The sequence below is a fragment of the Notamacropus eugenii genome, chromosome 1 (assembly GCF_028372415.1).
Source record: "Notamacropus eugenii isolate mMacEug1 chromosome 1, mMacEug1.pri_v2, whole genome shotgun sequence".
Classification (NCBI taxonomy): Eukaryota; Metazoa; Chordata; class Mammalia; order Diprotodontia; family Macropodidae; genus Notamacropus; species Notamacropus eugenii.
The window spans coordinates 443129114-443151920 of NC_092872.1; the positions used below are offsets into that span (position 1 = coordinate 443129114).

Sequence of the window (22807 nt, forward strand, 5' to 3'; positions counted from 1 at the left end):
TACAGACAAAGGGGTTGGACTAAATCAGGTGTTCTTAACTTGGGGTCCGTTAACTTTTTCATAGTTTGATAACTGTTTTTCAAAATAATTGGTTTCCTTTGTGATCCTATATGTTTTATTTTACACATTTAAAAACATTCTGAGAAGGGATCCATAAGCTTCATCAAACTTTCAAAGATGGGTTCATGACATACACACAAAGTTAAGAACTCTGGGACTGAATGATCTCTAAGGTCTCTTACAGATGTTAAATGTACAGTCCCATAAGTAGCTGGCATTCATATAGTGCTGTAAGGTTAACAAAGCACATTGATTATTTTAACTTTCACAATAACTCTGGGAGGTAGGTAGCACAGGCATTATTTTTCCCACATTATAGAAGTCAGATTATCACCTCTTGAAGAGGTGATATAACTTGCCTAAGGCCATGTGAACCTATGTCAGAAGATCACAGGACTACGCGCTAGAAGGGATCTTGGAGGTCATCCAGTATACCCTTTTATTTTGTAGATATGAAAATTAAGACCAAAAGAGACCGAGTGCTTAGCCTAAGATTTTTTTACTCCAAATTTCTTTTTACTACATTACAGCTCCTACTAAGGTGGTCAGGAAAGGTTTTGTGGAAGAGGTGGAACTTGGATTACCTTAAAGGATGGGCTAGACAAGGGGATGACTCCTAGACTAAGCTTACAATAAAGGAAAGGTGTGGATGTAGGAAGGTATAAGCCATATTTGGGAGAAACTGAGAAAACCTGGTTTGGCTAAAACAAAAAGTTCATAGAAAGGAATCATAAGAGGTAATGTAAAGGTAGGGACAGCTAGATGGCACAGTGGCTAGAACACTGGGTCTGGAGTCAGGAAGACTTATCTTCCTGATGATTAAATCTGGTCTCACATACTTATTAGTTGTGTGACCTGGGAAAAGTCATTTAACCCTGTTTGCCTCAGTTTCCTCATCTGTAAAGCTGAAGATACTACAATATCTTTGTTAAGGAAACCCCAAAAGAGTTCAAGAAGAGTCAGACATGACTGAAAAATGACTAAACAACAACATAAAGGCAGGTTGAGAGAAGATGCCTACAATAAGGGAGGCAGCTTAGTAAGTGGTAAGAATCCTGAATCTGAAGTCAGAGGACTTGGGTTTGAAATTGTGAGTTGCTTTACCTTTCTAGGCCTCAGCTTCCTCATCTATAAAATGAGATAGTAGTACTAGATTTCTAGGTTACTTGAAGTTCTAGTGATCTATGATCTAAGATCTTTGACAGTACTTTCTATGATATCTCAATCCTTTGAAAATTGAGGATACATATATACTATATATGGCAACTCTCTATTTAATAGAAAACTTAATCAACCAGAGCAGTCAACCCAATAGCTGATAATTAACCATATTAGAAATACATATATAGGAGTTACTTCTGGTTCAAATCATGCATAGGTCATGATATGAAATCAGGTGAGGGTTTTCATCATTTCTGATCATGGCTGCCAATGCCATGATTTGTCACTATTCTGTCTTCAAATTGGACAGCCTACTCATGCCACCCAACTCTGTCGCAATTGCAAGCTTTTTACTCAGGCTGTTTCCTATGCTAGGCATGCTCTCCCTTGCCACAACTAGGCCTGCCTGTATTCCATACATTTGCTAAAGTAAAATTAAAGTGTCACCTCTTCCAGGAAGCCTTCCTCAATATTCCCATATTGGGAATAATCCTTCCCTCCTCTGACCATACAAAAAGATGTGGTTTACATCTCTCGTACATTTTTTTCATCTTAGCCCAGATACACACTACTTGTACTAAGTCTCAATCTTCCTGTGAGTAAAAATCAAGATAATTAGCTTTGCGCTACATCTACTTCAGGTACTACTGAAAAGAAACAGCTTTAAAACACTATAGAAATGTGAATTATCATTGCAGGTATTTGTGTATGTGTTATACTTTTCCTGCTGATAGCGAATTTTAGGAAGGAAGGGATTGTGTCTTATTTAATTTTTACATCTCCCCCAGTGCCAAGTTCTGCACGTAGTAGGGACTTCATAAATGTTTGTTGAAGTTGAAGTTCTTCTGTTGGATCTATAAAGAACTTGGGATCCATATAGAACTCTAACTTGGAAAATTATTCATGCAGAGAACTCGCTGGCAAGGGAACTATATTCAGTATAGCACTGAATTATGATAAGTCGAATGTAAGAATCACATGCAAGTATATTAAAAGCTTTCCTGTTTCTGAATTTCTCCTGCATGCTAGTAGACATTGCCATCTGGCTTTAAAAGACACTGCTCTTGGCAGAACATTTTAATGTTGATCTGGATGTAGGTACTGCTGTTTGCAAGAGAGATTGTTTGGAAATGTTGGACATTTCCAAATGGTTGTCCTATAGGCCTCTCAGACTCCACATAACCAGAGCAGAACTCACTATCTTTCTCCTCAGATGCACCCTACCTCTAAACTTTTCTTTTTCTGTTGAGGGTACCACTATCTTTCTTGCCATCCAGGCTTGCCATCTCAGAGTCATCTTCAATTCCACACTTTCCTTTCCCCCATATATCCAAAGAGTTGTCAAATCTTGTCAATTCCATCTCCTTGTCATTTCTTGTATCCATGCCTTCTCTCCACACACGGTCACCCACCTAGTTCAGGCTCTCTCATAACCTCTTACCCCGATGATTTTAAGTCTTTCAATTGTTCTTTCTGCCTCAAGTTTCTCTCCTCTAATTCACCCTTCACACAGCAGCCAAAGCGGTTTTCTTAAATCTCAGATCTGACCATGGCATTTACTCAATCAACTTCAATGGCTACTTTAGGATCGTATACAAACTTCTCTCTTTGTCCTTTAAAGCCATTCACAAAATGATGCCAACCTAACTTTCTAGCCTAATCATATCCTATTGCGCCCTTCACACACTCTTAAGTTTTTTTCAGCCAAATATTCTTTTTTTTTATCTGTTCCTCACATACAACATTCTATTTCTCATCTCTTTGCCTTTGTTAAAGGGGTTGTGTTCCCATGCCTGGGCACATATGAGGCCTCTCCTCATCTCTGCTTTCTTCAAAGCTCAGCTCAAGCCTTATCCTCTCCATGAGACCAGTTGCTAGTGCCTCCCCACCACATTACTTTGCATTTATTTTATATACATAAAGCCCTACCTCCCCTGATAAAAATAGAGGCTCTTTAAGGACAGGGATTGTTTTATTTTTTGTCTTTTTTTTATTCCCAGTGTGCCTAGAACAAAGCAGGTACTTAATAAATGCTTGTTAACTGATCATATCAGAAAAAGCACTGGATTGGAAGTAAGAAAGCCAGAGAACTAGTAATGGCTGCATCATATGTAAAGTTGTGCAAATCACTGCTCCCTTCTGGGCTGCAGTTTTTACACTTGTAAAATGAACAACTTGGACAAGCTGACCTTTTGAGGTCCTTTCCTAAACTAACATTCTATGTTCTAAAGTTCTTTCTAGCTTTAATGTTCTATGTTCTAAAGTCCTGTGTTTTAAAGGTCCTTTCCAGCTTTAACATTTTGTGATTCAAAATTCTACCTAAGACCAGTTGGCAAAGTTGGAGGGAAGGGAATTATACCAAATGATAAATTTAATAAAATGCTAAGGTGCCATTGGTTTATAGAGATAAACAAGTATTTTGATGACTATTGGAATCTCCTTGTGAAGGCAATGAATGATACAGGCAGGGTAGGTAAATGGGTATAGTAGTCCTTTGTAAGAACTGAGGGTTGGGAAGGGGAAAAAGCTGCTATTACAATGAATTGGAGGCCGCTAAGTGGCTTAGTGGATAGAGCACTAGGCCTGGAGTCAGGAAGGCCTGAACTCAAATCCATCCCCAGACATTTGCTAACTATGTGACCCTGGGCAAGTCACTCAACTTGTTTGTCTTAATTTGCCAGAGGAGGAAATGGCAAATCATTCCAGTATCTTTGTCAAGAAAACTCCATGGATTGTACGATTCCTGGAGTCACAAAGAGTCAGACACAACTGATACTATTAAATAGCAACAGCAAAAACCATGGATTGCTCAGATTGCCCCCAAATTAATAATATTAACCAAAAGAAAAGAAGTAAAATGCATTTTCCCTCAAAAGAAGACGTCAGCAACAGATTTCTGGATCTGGAAAAAAAAACCCAAACCAATTTTGTTCACCCCAGCAGTTTTAAAAAGAGGTGCTTGATAAATGACAGTATGTTCAGCTCTCATATACCTACTGAGAGACAGAAATGAAAATATGCCTTATGGAACTAAGTCTAGACAAGAGAGAGACACTTCATTATTTCTCATTTTATTGGTAGAAAAGAAAAATATAATATGGCCAGACTGACATTAGCATAATTCACTAGTAAAATTGCTGAGCTATGCAACACATTACAAGAGATGGACACTGAAAATAAATTAAATTGGAATGTTTATCTTTTTTGCTCTGTCTGTACTTGAGCAGTTGTCAGAAAGGTGGTACAGACGTAAACAGAGTTTACCTTTCACTGATCTGAGGCAGCATGGCGGACTGGCAAGAGCCCTGAATTAGGAAGGAGGAAACCTGGGTCCCATTGCCAACTCTGCCAGTTACTGTGTGATAACTTGCTTCACCTCTATGGATCTCCATTTCCTCACCTCTAACATGAGAAGATGAACCAGACGATCTCTTCAGGTCCCTTTTCCAGCTCTAGCATTCTGTGATTCTACATCTTGACTCTAGTACTTAATAGGTATGTGACCATGGGCAAGTCATGGCACTTCAGGTTCCCTCAATATTTATGTGACCACAAGCAAATCACAGCATGTCAGTCATCCCATCAGTTTCCTCCTCTGTAAAACGGAGATGATAAGTGTATTACCTACACTTCACAAGGCTATTGGGAAAATCCAGTTTTGTAAACAGTAAAGCACCATAGACATTGTAAACTATTATTATCTATAGGTAGTGACTGTCCATCTATTGTGCTGTCTGATAGGTGTTAGAACAGATGACCCATGAGATCCTTTTTTATCTCCACGATTCTATGACTTTGTCTAGCCTACCAGTTACATATCTTATGACACTTTCGGGGCACAGCGTTCAGTTAGAATGTAAATATCTGGCTAAGTATTAAGTTTATAATGAAAAAAATATAAAGCAAGAAGAAAAAATATAGCAAGACAACTACTTGTTATTAACTTCTCTAAGTACGTAGCACAGAGAGAATTTTCTGTATTAAAGAGCCGTTGAGATCTCTTCGTGCAATTGGAAAATTTATTGACTGTTATAAAATATTTTCAGCATTTTTTTTCTTCCCGGATTCTTAATTACTAAAGACATTTGTAGGGGAAGAAATGTTCTTTGCCTCAGTCCTTCCTTCTGCTGATGCCATCTATTCCCCACCTGAAGACATCATTCTTAATTCTCCACTTCATGATCATTTCCACTAACAAATGCGTGGCCACAGACTGGAATGATGACTGCAGGAACTAATAGATTCTTAAGAAACAAAAATCAGTTTTTCATGCAAATAGACTTAATTATAGAGAACAAAGGAATGAAAAATCAGAAAGCATACTATATATGCACACATTTGAAGCTACATCTTAAAAAGCAGATCCAGGAGGATTCACATTTCTCTAAAATTGCAGATCCTCAGTTGGAAGAGACCTAAGAGGTCATAGTTAATCCAAGTAGTATCTGAGCAAAAAATCCCACCTGCAGCATCCCTGAGAAAATGGTCATCCAGTTTCTGCTTGTTAGCAGGAATTCACTACCTTTAAAGGCAGAATATTCCAATCTGGATAGCCATGATTGTTAATAAATTATCCATGGCATGGAACCTAAATATGTCTCTGAAATTCCTATCTATTGGTTCTAGATTGGCCTTCTGGGGCCAAGTAGAATATTGCCCACATAATAGTCTTTCAAATTCATGATGTGAAGGACTATACAGTAAATATTTAATAAAGCCCTTTTATATCCAAATGTCTAGCTCTATGCTAGGCACTAAGAAGAGTATGACAAAAACACAACAGTCTTGTCCTCAATGAGATTACAGGGCTTAGGGTTGGGGTGGTGGGAGAGTGGTATTAGAGAATTATGTCCACATGTAAGTATAGTACAGGATAACTTGAGAATCTGAGGACAAATCAGGGAAAATAAGTGGAGGAGATGGCACCTGAGCTGAGCCTTTAGGAAAGACAATGATTCTATGAAGTAGATATAAGGAGTGAGTGGATTCCAGCCATGGAGAATGGACTGTGTAAGTATGATGAGGCAAGAGGGAGAGGGATAAGGTCGGAGAACAGACAGCTAGCAGCCAAATTTGACTAGAATGTATATCTATGAAAAGGAATAGTTTGAAATAAAACTGAAAAAATTGGCGGGAGCTGACTGTGAGAAGTGCCAGGCTGAGAATTTTGTATTGTATCATATAGGCAATAGGGAAGTTGCTGAAGGTTTTTGAGTAAAAGAATGACAAAGTCAAGCTCCTCTCCTCCAGAATATGCCCAATCCCTTCAACTGATACTCATCACAAGGTTTCTAATACCCTATCCTCATAACTTTCCTTGGTCCATCTTCTTTCCTAAAATGGGATTTCTAAAATGTGGCACTGAAAACAATACTCCTCTGCTCCAGGCCATGCTATCATCACTCAGATCACCTCTGCCTCCTCCCTATCTGGGTCCCTTGGCTTTTGCTTTTCTTGATGCCCCTCCCCTCCCTTTTCAGTTCTGTCTTTGCCTTTCCCCATTAGAAAGTGAGGGCTTTGAGGACAGAGACTTCCTGCTTGTTTGTATTTGTACTCCCAGAGCCCAACACAGACTGTAACTTTCCTGGATCTATGAATGCTGCCCAATATATTCAAATATGCACATGGATATCAGGCATTATCAATTCAGGAGTTCCCTCCAATGATGCAGATTCTAGCTTCTCCATGCTGTGCCCTTCTGCATGACTCTCATTCATCTTCTTCCCAAGTTCACCACTGGGGACCCACCCACCCTGCTGGAGGCCTTGTTTTCTCCTGATGGCACAATGATACCGGTGGAGCACTCTGGATGGTCACCTGCCACTGCCTGCTTTTGCCACATGACCAGCCCATCTTCTTTTCCTCCCATACAGTGCCTGCCTGGCATCTTTTACTTCTTGCTATTAATGAAGCCTAATATCACATTAGTTTTCTTTTTTGACTCTGTCACCTCTCTATTAGGACAGTTTTCACTCTAATCTCTTTTCTGAGGTCATCTCCTTATGCCCTGCTGAGCAAGACCACATCATAATAATCCTCATATAAGGTTTCCTTTAACCCAGTTTTAACATATTAATTTTAAGTGTTATAGGACCAGCTATTTAAAACTGGTAGATAACATGTTCAAAGTCTTTAATTTTGTAATGAAGAGTAGTGAAGTCACTTGGCCATGTTTACATAGGTAATAAATAGTAGTAGAAAGGATTCACATCCAGGTCCTTCAGTTCTAAATCCAATGTTTTCTTCATCATACGAGGCTTCTGTCTCCATTTATAACATTCTTTGTTATAAAGCCCCTTTCATGTCTAATATTCTAAGGTCCCTTTCACTCTGAATACTCTGTTTTAACTTTCTAAGGTGCCTTCTGGCTCTAACTTCTCCTTTACCCACCACCCTCTCCTGTGTTTTATAAAAAATTGTAACAACAATAATTATTATAGAATAATAATTACACTATAGAAATAATAATGTCACAGGATAATAATTATAGTTATTACAGAAATGTATAGAACCTTATGTTTTGGAAAGCTCCTTACATATATTATCTATTTTGAGCCTCATAATAAAACTGAGAAAACACCATAGGTGTTATTATTCCCATTTTACAGGTCAATTGAAATTCTAAGAGGTTAACCTAATTTGAAATCAGCCTTTCTGGACTCCAAGTCTACCAGTCTATCTACTCTACTATATTTTTGCTATAGGGAGTTAAAAAATAATTAGGATGCTTGCTACATTTAGCTTTTATCATGCATTATATACACACATCCTCCGCTGATACCCTTGATGTCTCTTCTGGGTTTAGAGGTGACTGGATTGTGGAAGACTACAGGGAGGTTCCCCTAAGTGGAAAAGGTTTGAGGACCTTTCCAATGATTGACTGTGTCTATGTCATCTAAGACACCCAAACTAAGTTCAGAGAGAATCATGACCAGAACTTTGGCCACATCATGATTACTTTTTTAATCAAAGCAACTCATAAAGACCACTTACTAATGGAATAGACTGCAATTTTTATTGGTACAGGAAAAACAGCAATACAAATATTTGTGGATACCTCAAACTCTATGCATTCAGTATGGAACTGAAGTTTTGTCTTTAAACCTATCTTTTATTCTGTAGATGGTATCACCATCCTTCAAGTCACCCAGGCTTACAGCTTTAAAATCATCTTTGACTTCTATGTGTCTCCCACTGCTCATAGCCAATCATTTGTCTTATCTACCAATTCTGTCTCCACAACATAATCTTGCAACTATCCCAACCTCTGCAGTCACACCTCTGCCACCCTGATTCTGACTCTCATCACTTATCACTTGACCTATTGTAAAAGCTTCCTCACTGGTCTCCCTGCTTCCAGATTCTTCCTACTTGCAATCCATCCTTTGAACGGCTGTCAAAAGTAATTTTCCTCAGACACAGGCCTGAATATGTCATTCTTTTGTTCAAAAACCCTCAGTGGTTGCCTGACTGCCTAGAGGATAAAATCCAAACTCCTCAGTCTAGCCTTTGAGGCTCTCCACAAACTGGCCCTGTCTCCCCTTTTCTAGCCTTACAGCATACTGCTTCCTTGATAAACTCTACATTCCAGTAAATGAGAACTACTAGCTGCTTCCCCAGTCTGATACTCCATCCTCCACTTTCATGTCTATTTCCATGCTTGGAATGCACTCCCTCCTTATCTCAATATCCCTGACTCCTTTGATATTTGGCCTTGCTCAGGTGCCATCTCCTCTGAGAAGGCTTCCTCCAGTCCCCCTAATAGAGCTCTAATTATCATCGTACAATACCTATATATGTCCCAATAGTATCCCAAAAGTAGAACGCAAACTTTGATTCTTGCCTGTGTGTCCTCTGCACATCAAAGGTATTTGATTATGTTTGTCCAATTGCACTGAAATCATAGATCTGTTAAATATTGAAGTAAAAATAAATACATATATACATGCATGCATACGCAGATATACTTTTAGCACTAGTAGAGATTGGTGCAACCTATTCATTTGATGAATAAGAAAACTACAGCCCAGAAAGGTCACAAGGGTGGTAAACTGTGAGGACTGATGGAGATGATGGATGTATTGTAAACTAAAAAGGACTATATAAATACCATGATTATTAGGGCCTGGATCTGTTATTTCACTGGAACAGAGAAAACTCCCCCCACCAATGAAGGTTGTTACCTTTTCTGTAATTTCATTCTTAGAGAATGGCCTAGAACACAGAGAAGTTATGTGACTTGCTCAGGGTCACGAGGATAGTGTTTTTTAGAGGTGGGACAAGAGCTCACCTGTTCCTGGCTCTAAGGCCAGTTCTCTATCTCCCATGCCACGTTGTTTCTTAATGTGGCTATGATCTGTATTTAAAGCTGAGCAAACCTATTCAAACTTCTATCTTTCCTGTTTATCTTCCTTTCAAGGGAATTATAAATAGATATATACACATGCCTACGTGCATGCACACACACACACACACACACATATTGTACACATATGCACATATGATTTACTTGGAGAATCAGAGTAGAGTAATTAGTGACCTAAGAAAGAGAAGGCCCATTTTCGTGTCCTGGCTCCACCTCTTTTTAGGTGTGTAGCCCAGATCAAATCATTTCAACTCCCTGAGCCCTGATTACTTCATTTTAGAAAGTGGTAAGAGTAACACTTGGTTGGGTCACTTACCTCACAAGGAATTTCAAGGATTAAAGACCATGAGATAATATACATAAAGTGCTTTATTAATGTTATTAGCTTTAGGAAAGTGTGGTGGTCATAAGATCACATATCTGTATCTGTGTCCTCAGAAGATATGCAGCAGAAACCCCACATTTTATAGGTGAAGAAGCTGAGTTCAGTAAGTTTAAATGACTGCCTCAAGGTCTCAAAAGTAATAATTATCAGAGGCAGAATTAGAACCCAGATCCTCTGATTCCATGTCAAAATTCTTTCCACTGAGCCACACTGAAGCACTCCAGTTTAGTAGGGACAGACAGGGATATTCCATATATAGCTTAAGAAAATGCAGAGTGAAATTTAGCCTTACCAACCTGATGAAGGTGCGGAACCCTGTTGGTCCCAACCTTGTCGTCCCCTTTATTCCAAGGAATCGGATAAACAGATTGGCCATCCTGTCCACCAAACGCAAATAGTTGAACTGCTTCGCATACTTCGGGAATACTTGCTTGAGGCAGATTGAGGGTAAGCTGGCTTCGTTGTTCATATAAGCCTCTGCATCAAAAACTTCTGCTGGCTGTGTTCCATCTGTTCCCTCTCTGGATTCTTCTCTCATTCCTGATATTTTATTACATTGTTCAGATCTGAAGTACATCAAAAACAAACAAATAGAACTTCCTTTATTGCATTTACCAGACAACAGATGAGGTAATAAGTATTAGGGCTGGAAGAAATCTAAGAGCACAAAACACCAGAGTGATCTTAAAACGTAAAGTGTTAGGACTAGAAAGGATCTTAGATCATACAATGTTACAGTACAGAATAAAGAAAGTTATAGTACATGACCTTAGAAAGTATCTAGTTCAATCTCTTTTAAAGACAGCGAAGCTAAGGTCTCTAAAGGTGGAGATCACACAGCTAGTCAATAGTCTGATCAATATTTGAATCCAAGTCTCCTGATGCCAAATATAATATTTTTAATCTAACCTTCATCTGATCACAACTCCAATTATTAGGAATATAATAACTGTAAAATTGACATAGACACATATATTGGGGGAAAAGCTATTATAACAGTTCTATCAAAGATGTGAAAAGAAAAAATGTTATCCAGAACTATGATTGATTTTCTGTTTTTAATATTTTTTTTTTACTTTAAGTTCACAAAGAAACTGTATAAATCACCTACCTTTGGCATGACTTTTTCATTTTAAAGGGAAAATTATCCATGTAATATTTTAGTTGGATACTGCTGAAATAAGTTCCGATGAGTCGAAAGAGAGGGAATGGGAGTCAAGAGACTGGCTCTTCCACTAACTTACTGTATCACCTTTGACAAATCACTTTATTGTTCTGGGTCTCAGTTTTCTTCTCTGTAAAATACGAAGGTTGAATTATATGGTCTCTAACCAGACCTCTTTCAGCTCTAGTAATAACAGGTAACTTTAAAGGTTAGAAAGCATTTTACATTTGATCTTATTTAATCCTCACAACACCTCTGTGAGGTACTACTTTTGTTTTCCCTTTTACAGATAAGAAAACTGAGGCTAAGAGAGTCAACTGATTCCTCCAGGATCATATCTAACATTCTATTAATTCCATGCAGTCCAAGATAAAATGATGAGATTGTTTGTTTTTCGGTGATAATGGGGCTCATAGCATTCCAGAGTTCACTGGGAAAAGGGAATAGCATCTTTGACCCATTCAATTCTGTACCCAAATCTTGCCAGCAGAGATTAATCATAATATGATTGACAGACACAAGTCCTCTCCCCATGCACATGCAAAAAAGGCAAACAAAATGTAAATCATTATATTTTGTACCGAAAGCTAACAATATTACTGTCGTCAGAAACTTTAAGACTACTGCTAAAGTAACCAAGCCTTAAATCTCGGGAAAGCATGGGAGGACCTCAGTTAGAAGGATAGGGGAACAAATAGTTGGGAAATGTGTCCTCAGATGACAGAGGATATCATAAACTCTAACTGGTTGGGCCTTAATCAAAACACAGCATACCAATGAATAATTCATTGATTTTTCTTACAGATAGGTCATTTTAAAGGAAATTGACTATGAATAGCACAGTTGGGTTTCTCTCTCTGTATTTCTCTTTTGATTGCCATGACATTGAAACCAGTGAATCTTTTAACCAAGGAATCTTAGCAACATAGAACCTTGGAGAATTTCTTCTTCAGTATTTTTGATGGCTGACCATTAAAGGCACATCCTGAGCACTTCCAGTGACAGCAAAGTGCTAGGTTTAGGTGCTACAGATCAAAAGACAAAAATCAAACAATCCTGGCCTTGAGGAACTCACATTCTACTGAAACAAACAACAACTAAAAAGAAACTCATATTGATTTTATGACTATGGCGGGAGAAGAATGTGGGAAGAGTTGGAGAACAGAAGTTTTAAACTGAATAAGGAAGAATTTGGAGGTGACTGAATGCATAAAGAAGGCCAGAGATTGGATTTAGGGGAGGAGAAAGTTGAGGGACTTTGAGGATAAATTGAAGGAAGACTCAATCTGACAAAAGAAAAGGACTGAGAAGCAAAAATCTGAAGAGAAACACCCAAGGGAAAAATAGTTGGCAAGGACAGTGAGAAAAGGCAAGTAAAACCAATTGATAAGTAAGACAAATTAATGGGTGAATAAGAGGTCAGTGAGAGAAGGGGAGAAAAGTAGACTGTGACTGTCAAGTAATCAAAAGCTGTAGTGCTCTTAAAGTGTTACTTAGGAAGCAAAGAATAAAATTCTACAAGCAGTTCAACCAATAAAGCTGAGAATATTAATCAGGATGAGAACCAGGAAGAATTTTGCAATGATATGCAAAGTATATATATGTTATATCTTAAGTTTAGGCTAGTTTTATCTTCTAGAAAAGGAGAAGGGGGTTAGAAATACCCTTTTCACACTCCAGATTATCAAGGACAATTAATAATCTACAAACATTTATTAAGTGCCTACTATGTGCCAAATACTGTGCTAGGTGCTGGGGATAAAAAGACAAAAATAAAATAGTCCCCGCCCTCGCTATCAATTAACTATTCCTTTAAAAAAGAGATAGAGAGATGAGAGCTTTGAAGGAGCAGAGGATCTGAAGTAGCATAAGGGATAACGACCTTTGTGAAGAGGTTTAGAAAGTAGAATACACCCATCAAATGGATAGTGACAACAAAAAAAAATGATAAATGCTGGAAGGACTATAGTAAAACAGGCATATTTCTATACTATTAGTAGACCTGTGAATGGATATAACCATGCTGAAAAGTACCTTGGAATTATACCTGAAAGACAATTTATACACAAAACAGTGCATACCCTTTAATTCATTTATACCACTGATAGTTCTATACCCCGAAAAGATTTTTAAAAGTAGGAAAAAGGTTTTAGTTGGATGTCTTGGCTCTTTTTGTAATGGCAAAAACCTGGAAACTTAAAAGGAGGCCTGTTGAGTGAGGAACAGCTGAATAAGTTTTGGTATATGAATATGAAGGGTAGACAGATGGCACAGTGAATAGAGCACTGGTCCTGGAGTCAGGAAGATCTGAGTTCCCATCTGGCCTCTGATGCTTATTAGCTGTGTGACCCTGGGCAAGTCACTCAACCCTGTTTGTCTCAGTTTCCTCATCTGTAAAATGAGCTGGAAAAGAAAATGGCAAACTATTTTAGTATCTTTGCCAAGAAAATACCAACTGGGAGCATGAAGAGTTGGACATGCCTGAAACAACTGAATGACAACAACAACGTGAATATGAAGGTATACTGTAGTATACTGCTGTGCTGTAAAAAATGAGGAAACGATTTCAAAGAGACATGGAAAGAAATGTCAACTGATGCAGAGTAAAGTAAGCAGAAGCAGAAAAACAATGTATACTACAATACCAACATTATAAAAACATCCATTAGGAAAATTTTTATAAACTGATGAAGAATGAAATAAGCAGAACCAAGAGAACAATTTATATGATACAATATTGCAAAGACAAAAAGCTATGAACTACGATAAAAACAATGACCATACATGACGCCAAAGGAGCAATGGCAAAAAGTACTAGCAATCTCTTGGCAGAAAAGCTTCGACTCAGGGCATAGAATGAGACATAATATTTTTTTAACACAACCAACGAGGGAATTTGTTTTGCTTGATTGTGCATAATTGTTATAAGGGATTTGCCTTTCTTTTCCTTCCTTTTCAATGAAATAGGAAGTAAGAGGAAAAAGCAGATTTATGTTAATTAAAACAAAATAATTAAAAAATAGAAGTGGTATAAGAGGGTGCTACAGATGTGAAATGATGCATGAATTCTCAGATGAGGTCATTATATTGTTAATTTTACTTAATCGCTTTAATTTGTTATATGAAACCTCATAGGCAATCTGTGAAAGTTTGCAATATAAAAACAAAACAAATCAAAACTTAAAAAGGGAGAGGTAGAAGAGTGTCATACAAAAGAGGAAAGAAAAATACAATTGTACACTTTGGTCTACAAAAGAAAATTTGGGTGTGTTCCTGAAGAACAAAGAGTTGCATGTATTCTGAAGAGAGAGCAGCTGCTTGACCTACAAGGAATGATAAAGAAGGGCCAGAGACTACCCAAAAAGAGCTAGAGAAAGAAGAGATGAATACTGGTAGCTAATGAATCCCTAAATAGGGATACTGAGGTAGCTGTTTATAAATCTGATGACAGCAACACAAAGGACATGTTTCTAAGACAGATGACAAATTTGTCAAAACAAATGTCTACTACCCAGCTCTGGCAATTTACATGGGCAAAAATAATACTACTAAAAGGAACTTTTAAAAGTATGTCAAATCAATATGACATTGTTTTGTTTAACTATGCAGATCTGTTATAAAAGTTTTATATTTCTCTCTTTTTCAATAGGGATTAGGGAAGGCAGGAGGTAGAGAAGATAGATTTTTGTTAAACGAAAAAATACTTTAAAAATAAAATATTTCCTAAAATCACCATGTCTTGAGCAAGACACTGAAGATCACAATGTCACAAACTATGTTCTCCTCACCGCTCCCTACTGAAGACATAGAATATGACAGAGAGAGAGAGAGAAAGAGAGAGAGATAGAGAGAGAGAAGGAGAGAGATAGAGAAGAGAGAAAGAAAGGGAAAGAAAGAAGGAAGGAAAGAAAGAAAGTAGGAAGGAAGAAAGGAAGGAAGAAGAAAGTAAGAAGAAGGAAAGAAGAAACAAAGATTGACTTGGGAAAATGGTGTTTGAAAATGAAACTTGGAGTTCTGTTAAAGTAGAGAAATGACAGGCTCCAAGCCATGGATGGGATGCACCTAACAAAGGCTGGTAAAAATGTATTGGCTTGGTTTTATAAATTTAACAAAAAGGACTTTAAAATAAAAAGGACATGAGGGACAGGGGGAGGGAAAAGGTGAAAACTGTCTTTGTATGCCTATGAGGTAGGAGTCATAAAGAAGAGATGAAATTCCTGCCTGGAATATGGTCTGGATAGGTATACTTATTAAAAAGACACAAGAGAGTTAAAAGTCTATATGTGTATAGGGTAGCATCATGTATTAGGAAGGTATATTTTGTGAGGAAACCCAAGAAGCAGATGGGAAGCATAGCTGAGAGCCCTTGGGTGAAGGTCAATGGAGGAAGAAAAGAAATGATTTTGTCATCAGCATATACTACAAATGACCTAGACAGAAGGAGGAATCAGATTAGGAGTTTGGGAAACAGATCACAAGTCTGGCACAGAATCATGGTATAGTAATGACAGAGGACTTTAATTATCCAGACAGCTGCTTCTGGTGCTCTCTTTGACAAAGGAAGAACACCTAATACCTTCTTGATTTGCCTTAATAATAATTTTATACTTCAAAAAGTCTATCTAGAACTGATTCTCACTAACAGTGAAGAGGAAGTAGTTCATGAAGTGGAAATGAAGGGAACTCTAGGATGTGAGTGGTGTGATCACTATCTCTTATAGTTTGTGATATAGGAAATACTAGCATAGTCTGACATGAACTCTAAATTTTGAGAAAGCAGATTTCAAAAAGTTCAAAGGAGGAAGAGGTAAAATCCCATGGGCTAAAATTCTAGAATGGAAGTCAACACAGGAGTGATGGTAATCTCTTAAGAGTGAAAATTTGAAGACACAAAGGGTAAAAAATTCCAGTGAGGGGCAAAAATGGGAGTTTTATGAAGAGGTTAATGTGGTTACACAAATAAATCATCAATCCACTTAGATTAAAAAAAATACACAGAAAGAAGAGGGAAGCAAAGACAAATTACATGAATAAAATGTGGCATAGTCCTGTAAAAATAATTTCATGAGTTCTAAAGCCCAGAGTCAGCCAAAACTGGAAAGGAAAAGTGAAAACCACAAAAGGATTTTTTAAAACTATATTGGAAGGGAAAGGACTATTGTTTTTGGGTGGACAGGATGAAGATAACTGACAGATAACAGAAAGCTGAGCTGCTCTATTCCTATCTTGTTTCTGATTTTTCTGCCAAGCAAAATGACCTTTGTACTGGAAATGACTGAACAAAAAAAAATTGCTAAGAAGAAAACTAATATCCAAGATAATAAGTAAGGAGATAGTAAGAAAGCATGTAGTTTCTCTTTAAAAATTCACGTCACCTGGCCCAGATGAACTACATATTCAGTACTTGAAAGAATAGGCAGATGTGATTGGAAACCCACTGTCAGAAGTATCTGAAAAATCATGGAAAACAGGAGAAGTACCACAAGATTGTCCTGATTTAAAAAAAAAAAAAAAAAGAGGAACACAAAGGCTATAGCCTGACTTCAATTCCTGGGAGACTTTCAGAATGGCTCATTAAAGGGGAAGTGGAACAATGAACATCCAGAAAGGGAAGCTGTGATTAAAAAACCAGCATGGGTTCCAGGTCAAGTGACCAAGATGGAATACTAGGCATTTTCTCTAGTCCCCACCAATTTTCAGAAAAAACAAAAACCAACAACCCACGTCCCTTCCCACCCCCCAGGGGGAATAAAAACCTAAAAGAAGAGCTACACACTAAAGATAGAGCAACCACATCTGTTTCCATAGGACAAAAAAGAGGTGGAGCCCAATGAGGTACCAATTTAATGAATTAACAGTGGTAAATCCTAAACCTTAATGCACTCACTCAGTACCTCTCCTCCATGGGCTTCCATATCCAATGTCACACACAAACCAACCCTACTGATTTATGCTCTGGGACCCGTTCAGGGATTTTCTTGTTACTGCACACCATATACCCCTGGACTTCCCACATTGTCCCATTGCAACAAACATCAGATAGAGGCTCTGCTCAGGCACGGTAGGTAGACAGGGAGATAATCAGGGTAGAAAGGAAGAGAGAAGTAGATTTCTGACTGCCTGGGGCCATCCTTAGGTTAGGGAACTCCAAGGCAGCAGAAATTCTGTCCAGAATACCAATGCTACCTCCCCTGGCAAACAAAATCTCAGCTTGTTGCTTCTAAAGAATGATTATGCTTCAAACTCTAAGATACATGGTGTTTAAATTTAACAACTAATGATCAGCAACAAATTCTGCACCTGAACAGGGGAAATATTCAAGTGTAATAAATAAATTAAATAAATAAAAATTTCAAATATAACACAAATGAAATTCAAATAACACAAGACTATTCTGCACTCACCAGAAACCACAGAAGGGAATGGAATGCATGTTCTAAAAAGCAAAGGAACTCAAAACGCAACTCAAAATGATATACCCCACACATTTCAGCCTACTAATAAAAAGAGATGTATTTGAAACATTACTTAAAAACAAAAGATAAGTAGATTATTCGACTTGTAAATATCTTAACCAATAGGAGCACAAAGTAAATACGTACAACTTCTAATGAAGGAAAAAGCAATTAAATTAGCCCATCTCTAGATACTTTTAAAAGAAAAACATCTACAGAACTGACTATGAGGTTTAAATTAGTAGAGAAGCTATCAAGGTGTATCTTTATGAAAGAATATAAGGAGATAAAGATGACAGTAGAATTTAAAGAAAGTGAGAATAGAGGGGCAGGCTTAAAACATCAGATTAAATCCCACAACCCATCCCCAAACATGAATCAATGTACCTTTGTTCGCTGAACTAGAGAAGCGAATGGCATAGAAAAGCATAGAAGAGAGCTGGAAGACAGAACAATGAAGGATATATTTATCTCCTGTAGTCTCAGCAAGAAAAGCTATAAGAGGATTGGTAAAGTGGCAAATTGGTAAGGGATGAAATATGAGGAGAAAGGGGAAATCTTGATTCAATGGAGAAGGAGGTTTCCCCAAAAATTACTCTTGTGGGGAGAGAGGTATATTCTGTAATGGGAGATGGGACCTTATAATATTTCAAATATCTGCACAAACCCATAAAAATGAATATTGAAGAATTATAAAGAACAAACTTTGTCCAAGGAAGAAGAAATGAAAGGACATCGCCTATCTCCCACTCTTTTGTATTTGGCTCTATGATTTTGGACCACTTTATATAAAATCAGATTTTTTATATGTTGATCAATTTTGCTGAATTTTACTCCCTTCTTTCCTTTTTTAAACTCTTCTTTTTTTTAACTCTTTGTTATAAAGATTTGATTTTTGAAGAAGGAAGGGATACAGAGGGAAATTAAGGAGATACAGAAACAAAATATTATGGCTTCCTTAACAACAGGTCATGCTATACTATAGTATTCTCATTTCCTTTTTTTTGGCAAGGTTAATAAACTGGTACTAGTCCTGTAAAGTGCTGTAGATATAGATTTTAGCAAAAAAAAAACCTTGAAATTATTATACTATTCTATTTGAGAAGATGGAGAGATGCATATTAAATGATAGATGGATTCAGGACTGGATGAATGGAAGAGTTCCAAGAAGAGTCAGTAATATCTCAATTCCAACTTTGCAAAAGTTCTACAGTGAAATGCCCCAAAGATCTGTGCTTAGCCCTGTGCTACTAAGTTCTTTTAAAAAAGTGAATTGAATAAAAGTAAAGAAATCATGTTTATCAAAAAAACTAAGTCAGGAGGAATAGCTAACACACTGGATATCAGAGTCAGGATCCAAAAAGGTCTTGAGAGGCTAGAGCACTGGAATGAGTCTAACACAAAGGTATAAGAATAAATATAAATTTAGACTTGTATTTTAAAAACCAATTTTACAAATACAGGATTAGAGAGGCATGGTTAGACAAATTTACCTGAAAAAAATCTTGGGGCTTTAGTGGACTGGATGCTCAATAATAGTCAGCAGTTTGACATGGCAGTTAAAAAAAAGAAGGTAATATGACATTGGGCTGCATTCAGAGGGAAAATAAAATAAAAAGTTCTTATTCCAAGAATAAGAAAGCGATGGATGATCCTGCTCTATTCTGTCCTGGTCAGACCACATCTAGAGTTTTGTGTTCACAGCTCTGTGTACCACTTTAGGATGTGTATTGATTAGCTGGAAAGAAACCACAGGAGGATAACCAGGATGATTAAGAGTCCTGTGAACATGTCATAGGAGGATCATTCAAAAGAACTAGCTGTCTCCAGCCTAGTGAAGAGAGTACTCAATGGGGTATATGATAGTTGTATTCAAATTTCTGAAGGACTGTTATGTGAAAAAACAACTTGATATCTTTAGTCTCAGAAAGTAAAAATGGGAGTAATGGGTAGAAGTTATAAACAAGCAAATTTAAGACTAATTTAAGGGGAAAATTTCTAACAATTAGACCTATCTAAAACTAGAACGAGCTGCTTATAGATGCAGTCCATTACCCCAAATGGGAGATCTTCATGCAGAGGCTGGATAAACGTTTGTTGAGTATGTTATAATGATTCTTTTTTAGGTAGAGGTTGAACAAGTGGCTGCTGAAATCCCTTTGTACTTTAAAAAATCTATTACATGGCTCTTTGAGGTTTGCCAAACACTTTGCTCCTAATAACCCTCTAATATAGATACCCAAATGGATCTTTGATCTTCAATGTGAATATCCCCTCACACAGTCAAAACCACAATCCTGTTCCTTTTGTGACTCTTATCTATTTCTTCCCAAAATTTTGCTCCATGAAATGGATTGTGCCAATATTGTTATTCTCATTTTAAAGATAGGGAGATGGAAACTGAAAGGAAAGGTGACTTCTATGATCGCATATGGAAGGGACTAAAGCAGGCCAAACTCAGATCTTCTAACTCTAAGGCTAAGGCTCTATCTACTATGTTACATCAGCTCTGCCATAGCTTAATATGAGGAGAAATTTTCTGATAGAGCTGGTCAATATCTGAAAAGGCTGCCCCCCTAAAGGAAATGAATTCATTCTTCCTAGAAGTGGTGGCTAGACCATTTGTCTAATTAGCATGTAGTAGAATGGATTCAAACTCCAGACACCTTTTGGATTAGATGACCTTTGAAGTCCCAAACAACACTGAGGATCTGTGATGTAAACAGAGGCCTGAGCTTCCTCAAATATTAGCAATGTCTCAGTGCGGTCTTACCTCTGAAACAGCAGCAAGTGTCAATCTTTTCTGAATTCTGATAAACAATCTTAGGACAAAAGGCACCTTCAGTCTTTACAGATATCACTCACAGGCTATTAATCCAAAGCTTTTACCCAAATGAGGAAAATGCACTCATAGAGAAAAGATGCCATCAACAGAAATGAGAAAGCAAAAAAACAAAACTGTCATCAATGCAGGGGGTAATACTAGGGATCAGATTTCAATCTAAATTGTCACAAATACAGAAAGGAAATGTTCTTAATAGCATTTTAATGGAAATGCTGGTTTTATGATATGAAGATGAGCAAGTGACAAAGAAGATTTAAATTATGCAAATTATTCCTTTGGGTAATAGTTTTATTGAACTTTGTGTATCCTAATCCATTAAGAATGCAAACAAGAGGAACCCTAGAACATTTTATCTGGCACCATGGTTCATATGGAATAATTCTTTTTCATTAGATTTCTCACTATGTGTATAATCTTGGATAAAGGACTTGTCACATAGCAAGGGTCAGAACTGGAGCTCAGGTCTCCTACCTCATAGTCTAGGGCTCTTTCCATTACGCCAAAAGCTCCCAAATTTACCTCTCTGGAATCCCAACCCCTTAAGGCATGGAGAAATGTCTGCAGTTAATCTGACAAATTCAATAATGAGAGTAATTTTTCCAAGGCATTTGAATCATATACTCCTAGAACTGGAGGAACCTTAGAGATAATCTAGTTCTACCTTTTCATTTTATAGAAGAGAACATTCAGACTCAGATATGGGAAGGGATTTGTGCAAAGTCCCATGGAGAATAAATGGAAGGTTTAGGTCTCAAACCCAAGTTTTCTGACTCCACCATCAGCACTCTTTCCATTACACCTCACTTACACTACACCTCATTTTGTAGAAGAAGAAAATAAGGCATCAGAAAGAGGATTTACTTTGGGACATACAGTGAATAGCAGGGCCAAACTGAGGAGTTAGGACCAACTCTCGAGACAATGTTCTTTCCATTAATAGTAATAACACACATTTATATAGCACTTTGAAGTTTAAAAAGCACTTTCCTCATAACAATCCTGGGAAATTGTAATAAAGTAGTAATAGTATATTGTTATTCCTATTTTATAGGAAAGAAAACAGGCTGATTTAAAGGGGCCAAGTTATCTGCTCATGTTTTATACAGCCAGTGTAATAGTTAGGATTCACCCCCAGTCCTCTGACCCCAAATTCAGCTCCCTTTCTACTTTACCATGCTACACCCCACCCCACTCTGCCCAATACCAGATCAATAGTGTCTTAAGATATCATCCATCATTTATATCTTAAAGGAGACCTTTAAAGCCTTAACTCAGAGGAGAACATTAAGATAACATCAGCTGATTCAGAAGCATGAAAGTAGAGGGACATGCTTTTGACTGAGTGAAAGGAGGAAGCACACAAAAGATTCTTCAAATTGTATTGTATGGGAAACTATTTCATCTGCTAATCCCTGTTTTTGGCTATGGCAAAAACTAGAGAGGAAAAATATAAGGTCTCCATTGTTCTATGTCATAGAACCAAAGACTAGTGCAATGTTAGAACAGATGTCAGGGCTGGTTCTATTTAGAATATAGAATGCTAAGACTGGAAAGGAGCTCAAAATAGAATGTTAGAAAATAAAATTTTAGAGCTCTAGAACACTGGAGGCTGACACAAAGAATATAGAATATTAGCTATGTTAAAGTGTTGCAGCCCTCAGGGGCTAAGAGATCGTTTAGTCCAACTGTTTCATTTTATAACTGAGGGTTATAACAGAGAGGTCAAATAGCTTGGCTAAAGTCACACAGCTAGCTAACATTAGGACTCAAATTCTATCTTCCATATTTGTTATTTATGTTACTTTGTCCTCAGTTTGAGGAGACTATTTCAGACACTGGAGAGGTGACCAGTTTCCACTGCTCATTCCCCAATATTTAACAACAAATTGTCCCTCAATGGATAGTTATATGGTAAGCTTTACCACTGAGCCACCAAAAAGTCAAAGCCCAACATAAAACTTATGTTACCAAGTGGAGTCCATTTAAGGACACAGAAGAGTCATTTAGGCCCCAAGATGATGGAGAAGGATGCTAGGGAATGTTCTTAGGGCTCCAATGTTCCTACTGGGTCTGTAATAGGATTTGGGGTCTTGTCAGATCCCATGTAGACAGAATGGGTCTTCAGTGCAGTGTGATTTGGGGCTGAGTGGTGCTTGCTCTCTCTTTCCTGATATTTCCTGTCAATATGACTTTCATGATAGACCTTGAAATTTTGGAAGCACAAGTTGGCCAATGTATATATGTCTAAGCTCATCAACCATCTTTTCGGAACTCATGAATGGCTGTGCAGACAATTCAGCTTTGTCACATTCAAAACTCTTAGGAACCTCAAGAACAGATGGTATTATCTGGAGGTCATGGGGGTGCATAC

The 22807-nt window shown here is 37.5% G+C and overlaps 1 protein-coding gene across 10 annotated transcripts in view; it reads right to left on the reverse strand.

Annotated features, from left to right (window-relative positions):
- Window positions 1–22807, reverse strand: part of TTLL11 (tubulin tyrosine ligase like 11) — a 268011-nt gene that overhangs the window by 67087 nt on the left and 178117 nt on the right. For 9 of the 10 annotated variants that reach the window (XM_072631816.1, XM_072631814.1, XM_072631812.1 and 6 more), the window contains one exon: window positions 10268–10537. In XM_072631816.1, the coding sequence (XP_072487917.1) occupies window positions 10268–10537 (270 nt within the window). Of the gene's footprint in view, window positions 1–10263; window positions 10538–22807 lie in introns of all 10 variants that reach the window. The other variant, XR_011972101.1, reaches the window with a different exon arrangement.